Here is a 12998-nt window from a genome sequence, read left to right as displayed (position 1 = left end):
CACAACATCAGGTTATAGTCCAGCAGGTTTATTTGGAAGCACTAGCTTTTGAGCGCTGCTCCTTCATCAGGTGGTTGTGTAGTATAAGATCATAAAACACAAAATTTGTAGTAAAAATTTACAGTGTGATGTAACTGAAATTATATATCGAAAAAGGCTTGGATTGTTTCAGTCTCTCATCTTTTAGAATGAACATGTTGGTTTCAGTTCTTCCATATGTAAATCGCAGAACATTTAAAACTTACATTTTCAAGTGAACTTTAACAACTGGTGTCATGCCGGTCCAGGTAATACATTTAAGGTTGTGAGCTGCCCTGGGTGAGACTGTCTGTGCCATAATGTTTAGACTGATTCTTATCTTTAAAAAAATGTATTTACAGAATCTTATATGGATTAATGCAGTTTTTGAGCAAAGGAAAATGTAATTCTGCAAGTATAAATCCACTCCACAAACTTACACATATAAGTCTGCTTTAACTAGTTTCCAGCCTCTACAATCCCACTCTCAGATTTGCATTTAACAGGCTATTTTATGAAACAAGGCGTTAAAGGTCAACAAAATGATAACAATCTGAGGATGGTTTGCACTAGCTCGTCTTGAACTTCCTTGAATATCGAGGAGTCAGGGAATGATCTAATTGTGGTTGTTATGATATTAAAAGGATTCGATATGGTGACATTCTTTTCACTGGTGTGGGAATTAAGAATGAGGGAGCTAGACCATACAGAAGCAAATTAGCTTGGAGTTGAGGAAGAATTTAATTGTAATCTAACTAATGGAGTAGGTTTGGCTGATTGAATGACTTTCTCCTTTTCTTAGCTTTCCAAACTTTTACAATGTTAAATTTTTTTAAAATCTCCTCAGTGGTTTCTGGACTACTGTTAAGTTAAGGTGAAGGTAAAGTGTTAGAACAGAATGATGAAAGCTTAGTTTGTATCTAGTGAGTCCATGCTTGTCTTAGTGTGGCAGAACTTTGTTGCCAATATCAGGTACCTTTGGGTAAAATGTGTAATTCACTCATTTATAATATTTTCTTTCATCAATGGACACAGGAATTAAACAATTTTATTATTAAAGTGTGACAGTAAAATCCTCAGATGGCAAATTTTATAGCCTTAAAACTAATTCCAGCTATGTTGTATACTTATATTTGAGTATTTTTAATAATTAATTTAAAAGTTTACATTTCCAAAATAATTAAATACCAAATGTGCAATAAATATTTGTGATTCTGTTCACTGTCTGAGACTGCCTGAAATTTATACACAGATACCAGCTGACTTTGACAATAAAACCAAAATACTGCAGGTGCTGGAAATGTGAAAACAGTGCAGAAAATGCTGGAGAGCCTCAGCAGAACTGGCAGCATATGTGAGGAGAAAAATAATGTTTCGAGTCCACTGTGACTCCTCTGGAGAACCGTAATCCTCTGTTCTAGCTTATTTTGCTCACACTTCATGTAAGCTTAAGACTTAAAAATTACAGTGTGCATCCTTGATTTTGGTTTTGTTATTATTGCATTTCTTCATGAGGGTTTGGACAATAACCAAGATCAATCTTGCTTTCTCCCAAGTGACCCAAAAGTTTCCTTGCTCCTTCTGTCTCCTCTTCACACGCAATGCTTTTCTTGATGCTCTGTTTCGCACGTTTTAAGCTCTCTTGGAATTGGTAGGGATGTTGGTGTCTTTTAAAGGTGGGCTGAGTGACTATTATGCGCTGTAGGCTGTACAGTGTAGGAAATACCAAATTTTTAAAAATCAGCTTGTCTGAAACTCCTCCAATGCAGAAATACCAAGGCCCTATCCAAAGGAGAACAAATGTGTCCATATTGCAAAATATTCATTCTTGAATCAACATCACTGAAAACAGCTTTGTTGTACACAATTTGATTATTATGTTTCCCTACATTGAGGTTTAATAACTATTGCAATGTCATGTTATCCTGAGGTTGTAAAAGACATTTTTGATAAGCCGAAAGGAGGCGAAATGGTGAGTGGGTTGTGAATGTGAAGTGTGAATGGTAGGAAATAGGTTGGCTGTGCTGGGTGCAATACATTCAAAGCAGGAGATGTAGCTGTGGGTAATGAATATGGAAGGACCATGTTTTTGCTCTGAAATTGTTAAACTCAAGGCTGTGTCCTGAAGGCTGCAAGGTAGCTGGGTGGAAGGTGAGTAGGCCTGATGCAGACCTCTGTGATTTCGCAGCTTGCCTTCCTTAATGCTTGAAAGGAAGAGGAAAAAAGTCTTATTTTAAAAAGTCAAGGTGAAGAATAAGGTGGAAGTTGGGGTACTGGATGGTTTTGAGATCAGAGGGCAGAGTTGATGGAAGGCGAGGTTGAGATTGGCACTTAGTGTGGATCTCTGGATGTGGTGACTATTATATAACCTCTGATCTTGGATGGGTTTAAAACTAGAAAGATGACACTTCAGTTGGAATTCATGTGAAGTCAGTCTTAGCCAGACTCAAATTGCAAACTGCAAGAAGGACAGTGATAAACTTCAAATGAACATAGGCAAGTAGAAAGGGCAGACAAGTTGCAGATGGAATTTAATGCAGAGAAATTAGAAGCAATTCATTTTGATAGGAAGAATGAGGAAAGGGGACAACTCTAAAAGATTCAGGAACAGAGGCGCAATCATTGGAGCTGACAGAGTAGTTTGAGAAAAGGATTAATAAAAAGGTGCAGCATCATGGGCTTTACAAACAAAGGCTTAGAGTACAAAAAGATGTTAAAATAAACCTATAAATGCTGCCAGTTTGACCTCAAATAGAGGACTGTACCTGTATAATTGCAATTAATCAACAATGTAAATTTGTGACATTATAAAACAGATTAAGCTTTAACAAGTCAAACCATTTAGCCATGATGAAAAATAATCAGGCTTATTCTGGCTGGTTGACCTCAAACATTCCTGGACCTAGGGTTTGAATGTGCAGCATGTCTCTGAATAGAACTCTGACTGTTTATGATGATATCAGTTCAACCATAATCCATAATCTTGCCCCATATTTAACTTGCAACCGTTAAGGGTAGGAAAGTATTGATTGCTCCGTTGCTCATGCACCATGCTGTAATTTCTATATACAGTTGGGATGGAATGGCCAAATGATTCACTCAGCACCCATGAGTTCACTTGCAGCATCAGCAGGTTTATGGAAATGGCACCGAGGGAAGAAACCCTCTGTACATCCAGGAAACTCTTCCCCAAACTAAAGAAAACATACATTTTTTCTACATTTTTTTCATCCTGCCTTTAATATTTACAAACCAATCTTCTCCTAAGTGATTGCACACATTTCCAATTAAACTAATCATACAGCCACAGATGAAGAGGCTTGTGGTCAACCCCCAGTCCCCCATGGTCTCATGATGTTTCCCAGACATACTCATTTCCCTTCTTTGGGCTTTTCACAACGGACACTGTGTAGCTCAGTCAAGGGCAGCTCTAACAATACCATATAATAATCACACAGCTTCCTGTAAGAGGTAAGGAAAACAGAATAAAAGTTTTTTTGGCCATTTTAGAAAATATTCTGGGAGATTACGGTCAAATCCCTGAATTAAACCAAACGGATGTGTGGTCTTGTTGACCATGAACAGGAATTCATTTCTTTTAAAGTTCTTATACACGTAATGATTACTGTTCCAGAGATCGAAAGTTTTCCATGAAAGAAAGTACTTCCAGAGACCTAAAATTTGCATAAATGACTTTAATATTCATGTGTCCTGATCCTTCTCATTTGAACAGCGTCTGTACATAAATTTGAATTTAATCCTTTCATTACTTTAAAGGCCTCAATTTGCAAAGGGTCTGATTCTTACCAGAAATTGGCAATTTCGAGGGTTTCAAGGAGGGGTTCTCTCTGTGTCCTAACAAGTTTCCTCACACTATGGGCTGAACTTTATAATTTTTTTGGCTAAGCCCTAGTTGCACTGAAGTTTTTGGAGGATTTCTCATTGCACAGGCTAGTGATTTCTCTCTCCGTACATTCACCACATTAATTATCTACCCCATCCCCATACTGTCTCTTACATCCATTGACTGCCCCCATTTTACCACCCTCCATTCACACAACAGCTCACCGTACAGTTGATATCCACTGAGAGACTGGCATCCCTTGCACCCACACCATCTTTGAAAGACTACTGCATACCTAGGAAAGTGTTGGCAATTTGGCATTGCCCCACACTATAAATGTCATAGGAGAGCAGCCATAAGGCCACACTACACGTGTTAGCCATGCCAATAGAGTGTCACTCTCAACACATAGAACCCCATTCTTTCACTCTCTGTGCTGTTTTCATGCCACACACTTTACCTGCCTGTAGCTACCTCATGTCTGAACATCCACTGAGTCGATGCTGCTTTATACCTAATGTCCTCTATAGACCAGTATCTTATGTTTATTAGTAGGGGAACATCATATACAGGCAAGCAATTGGACAATTCCAAACATGAGCTTTTATTTCCAGAAAGGAAATGGCAACGAACGCGATACTAGCAGACGGTGAGCTTCATCATCACAATGCCAACCAACTCTCATAAACATGATCAAAAAATGGATCAGTCAAAATTGCTGCGCCCTGCACTCATCTACTGGAAGTAGGTGTCAAAGACATTCTCTGGCATGTAGCACCCACCACAGCTGATCTGTCATGAATAATGCCAGCTTTCTCCTCCCCAATATCACCATCCTCATCCGTAGAAGACCTTTCCTCAAGTTCCTCTGCATTAAGGACACCACCTCATTGCCTGCTCCAGTTCTGCAAAGCATGCCTGGGTGTTGCAGCGCACTCAGCACAGAGTATACTGGAGGCATCCCTAGATCAGTCCAAGCAGCAGAACCACTTCTGCAGCAGCCCCATCATTTGCTCTACCACAGCCTTGGTTGAGACATGGATAGCATTGTATTTACCTTTCACATCAGTCAAGGGTTTATGCAATGGTGTATTGAGCCATAGAATAAAAAACAGTACTGCACAGGAACAGGCTCTTCAGCCCATCTTGTCTCTTCTGACCATATTGTTATTCTAAACTAATCCCATCTGCCTGCATGTGGCCCACATCCCTTTAGTCCCTGCCTGTTCATGGTCGCAATGGATAGCCCTTGTCCACCAGGAAACAGCTTTGTTAGGCACTTGGACCCTCAAATGCACCAGGTACACAAGACTGCTCCAGTTATGTCAGCTGCCAGGGTAGTGGGCAGGCATCTCCTGGAATTGGTAATGGTGATTACATTTCATCTGAACACATCAGATTGCAAACACTTGCCTGTCAAAGATGGTTTAGTCAAGAGGGGGCTACCAATTTTTTGGCGGAAAGCTGGTGCTCAGTGAGTTATTTTGGTAAGACGGAGCTAGAATTTGACATAAGGGATGCCAACGAGTGTGGTACATAGTTTATAAGACACCGACTGCCCTTCTCCTCTGTTGCTTGACCTTCTGTGCTTTCTCCAGCTCCACTTTTTATCAGCGGTTAATGAGACGCTTTTGCGAAGATGTGACAAGAAATCTCGTTAGGCTTCATGGTGACATTTTCTGTAAAAGGAAACTTCCGGGCAACTCTCCCCCTTTTTTTTAAAAAAAGTTAAGATTTGGCCCAATACTTGATTGTTGCTATTTTAACAGGATTTCATCAGTAATCATTGATTCCACACAATGACAGTTCAGTTCTCAAGATTCCATCCAATGCTTCCTGTTAAATGGGCAAAGACTGGTTCTGGGATTTCTGTTTCAAGCACTTCTTAACCTATTTGGAGTTTCGCCTGAAGTCATTAAAGATACTCCAATTATGGAACGGTCTTTTCTCATGAAGATGAGGAAGAAGTAGTTATTGAATGCACTAACTATTTTACTTTCATACCTACCTTTGGACCACCTTGTTATTCTCCAGTCCCTCTGCGCAACAGTGAAATTAATACCATAACTCCTGTGAGTTAACATACAGTTTGAGGAGTTCTACTGATACCTGAAAGCTACAGGAAGAATTGGACAATTTTGGTTATGCTTAGGTATGACATAATGAAACAATTTTAGTTCCTTCTGATCACCAGTGCACACAAAGATAAAAATAGAATTCAACTGATAAAGGCACAAGGTTGTTTATGGTCAGGTGATTTTTCCTTGGCTTTTAGATTCGTAATGCATTTTGTTTTGCAAAATCAATGTTTGGTATTCAATTGTAAAATGCAGTATGTACCTGGCTGAATTTGTATAACCCCTGCCTTTCTATGAGAGTAGAATCTTTGTTCATTATGGGTGGTGAAACTTGACATAATTCTTTAAAATCACAATGCACCAAGTATGCAAGAGGAATCAAGATTTTATGCCCTTAGCTCAAAGTATTTAAACACAAACCTAACACAATAAAAAAGAAAACACCACCTTGATGATTGCCTTACCATAAACTGGTCAGAGATTGTTTGAATTTTGCAGAACAAGTTTAACTTGTTCTTTGTGGGTGGCTCAGTCATTTGCTCTTAAAGTCTCCTCAGCTGTCGAAAAGGAAGCACTCTATTAATAGAGTTCAAAATATCCACACCACTTCTATCCTCAGCTCGACGTATTGAAAGGTAAGATTGTATTTTATTGCACTTGCTAATTGTTCTTCATTATCTTTTGATATGCTTTAATTACATACTTCTAAAAAGAAAATGTACTTCATATAAAATTCTGAAAGAATGAGAAAACAAGGTAGTAATAAATTGTTTCCATTGACTGAAGAATTTGGAAGAAAGAAAATAAATGTATGGTTTAAAATAAACAAAAAGACCAAAGTTGAAAAATGTTTTTTTTCTTTAACATGAAGGGGTGAATTTGTAGAATGGATAAGTATGTGACTGAAGCAGAGGCCAGGTCAATATTTAAGAACATGTTGAAAAGCTGGTTGAAGTTAAGAGGAGTAAAGAAGCCTAAAACAATGAGATTCATTGGATCAGGAATACGGCTGGTCAGGTTTGGGTTGAACAGTTTATATTGTAGTTTCTATGTAATCATAAATAGAAATGGAAAGTTTTATCCCTGTTTACATTTTTTTCTTATTTTGGAAGCAACATGCCTTATATTGACCATTTTAAAAATACAATACTTTCTGCTTTTCCTCAGCTTAGAAACTTTGAATCTTTACAATTAATGATTTTGGTTCAATTTTACATCAAAGGTCAGCTATGTATATTTATTTCTTGGATATTTAAAACTGTTTGCTTTAATAACATTGCTATGTGTGCTCAAGTATATATGTCATAACTTACTAGTCACATGAAGTTTTTTTGTTGGGGGAGTGGTATTTCAATTCCCATCAAGTTCCTGCTATTATTTTTCCTGTTACTGTTTCAGACAAGTGAAAAGTTCTGTTCTATTTTTAGTCATTGATTGGTTTTCAACCATTCTAGCATCTGTGGGAATAGTTTTAAACTGAATTGGCATTGGGGACAACAGATTTAAATGTGTGATTCAATGTATGATGTGGAAGATGGAGGTTTCAATTTATGGGATATTAATACTACTTGCTCTGGGAAAGAAAGTATTGCACACCAAAACCAATCAGATTTGTAGATATTAACCTAAAATGTGCTGAGTTAGATGAAATGAAAGTGAAGAAAAACATATGAAACCTGATGATCTAATGATGAAAAAGATCACTGGTTTTAATGTTTCTATGTCTGAAAGAAAGTGTATATATTTAATTAAGTGTTGTAACTCAGCAGTAAGGGATTGAACTGTCACAGTAACCCTGAAAGGCTGGGATCGTAGGCACAATGAGTTAGATGTCACTACTTATCTGATTTGATCACTGAATTGTGATGTGTCAATATCATGTGGTTGATTGCATGACAGAAAGATGCCAACAGCATCAGCAGGATAAGGCTAAGTTTGTTACATTTAAGAGACAAGCCTCTTTCCTGGGAAAGCAAGCAAGATCTAATGGGATGATCGACCAAACCAGCCCTGTACAAAGCATAATACACTTGTGATATTGCCAGTGATCAAACTGATCATTCACAGGAAACTGGACAGTATCAAAGTTTGTATGGAAAAGGGATTTAAGAAATCTTGTTTCAGAGCACAGTTACGGACCTCTAGAGAAGGGCGTGTGATCACTGACTGAGCACTTTCTTCAGTCTGATCCTTGGAAAAATCTTAGTTATGAATGTAAGAATTGAATGGGCGAGATTTTCTCCAGTGTTTTGTCGTGTACTTTGCTTTAATAAAGGACATTGGACATGTCCCATTGTTAGGATTACCTTCTGTTATTGATATCGAAATGTTCCAAAAGGCCAGGAATAAAACAGGACAAATGATATCAGAAAAATGGTAAAGCATTATTATTGAACATGTGTGGCATTTGTAACAAGATGGATGAATGAATGGTACAGAACGAGAAGGTAACTGAACTTGATATACTAATTGTTACTGAGATGTGATTGTAAGAACTAGATATTCAAGGATAAATTTGGAAAAGATCAACGAAATGGAAAAGTGGGTGGGGCAGTTTTGCGAGTAAATGTAGAGATAAAGACATTGGTGATAAAAGAACTTAACTCACAAAATTAGCATGTCAAACTGAAAATGTTCAACTGGAAAATAACAAATAACAGAAAATCTAGTAGGAGAAGTTTACTAGCCTACACACAAGGCATAGTGTTGAACAAAGTATAAATCAGCAAACTAACTGAAAATATAAGAAGAATAATGTAATAATTATAGGGGATTATTATCTTCACATAGATGGGCAGACCAAAAGTTGTATGAAGAATGAGCAATGGAGTGCATTTGAGATACGATCCTCGAACAATATGTTAAAGCAAGTTATTTCAGACCTACTATAGTTTAGTAAGACAGCCTTCTATATTATGTCACTTCAGTGGCAGCACTATGCACCTCATACAAAGTGTACGGCAGTAATTTGACAGAACTCCTTCAATAGTACCTCCCAATCTCACAACCTCTACCAAACCAGAAGGAGAAAAGCTTGTGAATTTCGTTACTTGCAGATTCTTTTCAGACCCAGAAACATGAATGGGAAATTGTCGCCATTCCTCTACTATTGCTGCTACAAAATTGTGAAATTCCCTTCCAAACAATATTACAGATGTACTTTCAACAGATAGAATGTAGCAGTACAAGAAGTTAGCTCACCGTCACTATCTCAAAGGCAACAAATGCTGACCTTGCTAGCAATAATCATATCCTGAGTCCCTGGTGCTATGACTAAGCCCCTTCTCTCATTTGAGATTTTAAGCTTTTTTGTCAGTTTTTGCTTAACCTGACAGAAAGCAAAACAAGCTAACTATCTTTTTTTTTCTTCACAGAGAAATTGAAGGTTGCCAGTAAACCTGCAACCTTTAGTTGTTTGAAATGAAACCATCCAAAAGGCTTCTGATCCTCATCTTCGTGATTATTTTCACTGTTCTGATTGCTGCAGGAGTTGTAGCTACTGTTTTAGGAGTTCTTCTGACACGATGTAAGAAATACGTTTGCCAGTTAGTAAATAGTTAATGGATAGTCAATTGGTAAATTGCAATGTATTAGGAATCTCTGGAATAACTTGTTACTATGTTTTAATTCAAATCTGAAATTTAATTTGGTAGAAATTGATAAATGTATATATCAATGGAAAAGTAAACAGATAATTAAATTGAGAGAGATAAGGAGTCTGTTGGAAGAAAGGATTTTGATTCCTTATTTGGATTCCTTAAGGTGAATTAAAGTGTAGTCTTCGTATGGGTCCCTACAGAGAGCATTGTCTTGTTTTTAATGCCATACCATATATTTTGCTGACTTATGGTTCAGATTCACATTACAATAAAGCAACTGCAATAACTTGTGCTTCTTTTATTTTCAAACTGCAGCTTCCACTTCAAGTGATAGCTTCTTTACAGGAGATTTCAGAATATTAAACATTAATTACAATGATGCTTTGTCAACGACTGGTTCCGCTGAATTCTCACAATTAGCGAATGAAATTCAAACAGAAGTAAGAATTAATTTGTTCTCTTGAAAGTCATTTTTTCTCCAACCATCCTGTCATTTTGTCATTCAACGATGTCAAACCATTAACCCTTTAACCGTGTCCCTCTTAAATGATTCAAAGTGATTAGCTGTATGGGTGAAAGTGGTTATATTTTACTTTGTATAAGTAAAAGCTGCTCTGGGCATTATCATCAAAATGCATTATCTTAATGCTTTGGTTACAAATGTGATCTCCATGTGATGACACCAAATAACCATACCCAGATATGCATTACATCGGTTAATATGATCTGCAGAGGTTGGGGTCCATCTGCCAGGAAATCCTCTTTTTATAATTTCCTCAGACAGCCAAGTCTATAGGTACTACTTTAATCCAATCATTATCTCACCATTATATGTGCAGCCCAATGACAAAAGATGTCATGTAGCCATCTGCCTGCCCAAGCCAAGTCAGAGTTTCAGAAACTCCGATTTCCAGCAGTCAAACTTATCCGGTTATAAACATTCAAATGGCATCCTAACTAATGCAGGAGAAAAATAGTGGCCTTGGAACTTGGGTTTTTTTTCAACATTCGGACCTCAAATTTAAGGTGTCATTTTTTGAATGAATGAATGAATTGAATTTATTGTCACGTGTACAGAGACACGGTGAAAAGCTGTACCCTGCGGCACATTTTCTCTTTTTCTGGTGCAGGGCATCTGCATACTCTGCTAGACTTCTTCTGAAGTTTTGTTTTTTGACCATTTGATTCCTTTTAAAATCTGAGGTGACAGTTTAAAGTTGAATCAGTGAAGATCTAAAGCACAGATTCCAATTCAGTCACCTCTCCTCACTGCTTTTATCCAGGCCATTTTACAAGCAGAAGTTGAAAACGATTCAATGTATTAGATTGTTATATCACTGGGAATGCAATCACCAACTTACAATGTGCTTAAAATCTCAAGTGAGAGATGGGGCTTAGTGATTAGCGCTGCTGCCTGACTGTGCCAGGGACTCAGGTACAATTCCACTCTCGGGCAACTATGTGCAAACTCCACATTCTCCCTGTGTCTACATGGATTTCCTCTGGATGCTCTTGTTTCGGCCACAGTTCAAAGATGTGCAGGTTAGGTGGATTAGCCTTACTAAATTGTCCATGATGTTCAGGGATGTGCAGGTTAGGTTAGCTGCAGCAAATGCAGACTGACAGGGACAGGGTCAGGGGGAGTTAGCTTGCGTGGAATTCCCGACGAGGAGCAGTGTGAACTTGTTGGGCCAAATTGCATGTTTCCACACAGTAGGAATTCTATGACATACAATAATATTATTGAAGTATACAGCAAGTCAAAATATTAGAACATAGAACAATACAGCACAATAATTAGTAAGAAAACTCGCTATAGGCGTTTCACAGGATGCTTTCAGTCCACAATCATGAGACAAAGTACTCACTAATAATTAAAGTATAATCTGATTCACTTTTACCTGGGTTGGTAGTTATTTGATATTTTCCTCTTGATTATGAGAGTTCCAACGGTTCACTTATCTGATCTGAGGGGGGATATGTTTTGAAACTTTTCAGATTCTGAGGGAATCTGACAGCATGAATGCTGAGTAGATGCTTCCTCTTAAGGAAGAGGCCAGAAGTAGATGTCACATTTTTAGAGTCATAGCCATAGAGATGTACAGCACGGAAACAGACCCTTCGGTCCAACTCATCCATGCCAACCAGACACCCCAACCCAATCTAGTCCCACCTACCAGCACCCAGCCCATATCCCTCCAAACCCTTCCTATTCAAATACCCATCCAGATGCCTTTTAAATGTTGCAATTGTACTAGCCTCCACCACATCCTCTGGCAGCTCATTCTATACACGCACCACCTTCTGCGTGAAAAAGTTGCCCCTTAGGTCTCTTTATATCTTTCCCCTCTCACCCTAAACTTATGCCCTCTAGTTCTGGACTCCCCCACTCCAGGAAAAAGATCTTGTCTATTTACCTTGTCTGTGCCCCTCATGATTTTATAAACCTCTATAAGGTCACCCCTCAGCCTCCAATGCTCCAGGGAAAACAACCTTATTCAACCTCTCCCCATAGCTCAAATCCTCCAACCCTGGGAACATCCTTGTAAATCTTTTCTGAACCCTGTCAAGTTTCACAACATAGGAAAGAGACCAGAATTGCACACAATATTCCAACAGGGGCCTAACCAATGTCTTGTACAGCCGCAATATGACCTCCCAACTCCTGTACTCAATACTCTGACCAATAAAGAGAGCATACCAAACACCTTCTTCACTATCCTATCTACCTGTGACTCTACTTTCAAGGAGCGATGAACCTGCACTCCAAGGTCTCTTTGCTCAGCAACACTCCCTAGGACCTTATCGTTAAGTGTGTAAGTCCTTCTAGGATTTTGCATTTTTAAAAAAATAAGAAATGGAGAATTATTTTCTGAGTGTCACCGGTCTGCGAAACTATCTTCCCCAAAGAGGAGCAGTCATCGATCATTTTTAAGGCCAAGTTCAACAGATTCTTGTTTGAAAACAGAGTCAAAGTATTTAGATGGCAGGAATGCAAGTGGAATTGAGTGGAATTAGATCAGCCATGAACTTGTCAAAGTGGAGAGCAGGCTCAAGGGGTCAAATGGCCAACTCCAGCACCTTATTCATAAGTTTATGCATTGATTAAAGCCTAGCTCTTGCTTGACTCTTGAATCTTAGGGGAGGAAGATCTTTATTAAATTGCATTCCACAGCTTGACCATCTTTAACAGTCTATCGGGACATTTAAGATTCCTTAATGTAATTTTAGAGAAGTTACATATATTAGATTAACTACTTTCACGTTTATCGGATGGCGTGACAGCCTAAAAGTCAGATGGACTGCTGGCAAGACACAGTATTTGTGGAGAGGGAAACAAAGATAGTGTTTCAAGTCCAATAACTCTTTTTCAGAATCCAAAGAGACATATCGGATTCAAATGTAAAACTTGTTTTTCTTTGTAGATTTGATCTCTGCTGCTTTTTGCCAGCACTTCCT

The 12998-nt window shown here is 38.3% G+C and overlaps 1 protein-coding gene across 2 annotated transcripts in view; it reads left to right on the top strand.

Annotated features, from left to right (window-relative positions):
* The first annotated feature begins 6395 nt into the window (after positions 1-6395).
* The window catches only part of LOC132825248 (transmembrane protease serine 9-like), a 38988-nt gene continuing 32385 nt past the window's right edge, over positions 6396-12998 (top strand). The window contains exons 1-4 of one of the 2 annotated variants that reach the window (XM_060840365.1): positions 6396-6575; positions 6812-6957; positions 9315-9466; positions 9855-9979. In XM_060840365.1, coding sequence (XP_060696348.1) covers positions 9361-9466; positions 9855-9979 — 231 coding nt within the window. In that variant the 5' untranslated portion in view covers positions 6396-6575; positions 6812-6957; positions 9315-9360. The remainder of the gene's footprint in view (positions 6576-6811; positions 6958-9314; positions 9467-9854; positions 9980-12998) is intronic. The other variant, XM_060840356.1, reaches the window with a different exon arrangement.

The sequence above is a fragment of the Hemiscyllium ocellatum genome, chromosome 2 (assembly GCF_020745735.1).
Source record: "Hemiscyllium ocellatum isolate sHemOce1 chromosome 2, sHemOce1.pat.X.cur, whole genome shotgun sequence".
Classification (NCBI taxonomy): Eukaryota; Metazoa; Chordata; class Chondrichthyes; order Orectolobiformes; family Hemiscylliidae; genus Hemiscyllium; species Hemiscyllium ocellatum.
Note: the sequence above shows the minus strand (reverse complement) of the source record. Positions and strands in the feature narration are given on the sequence as shown.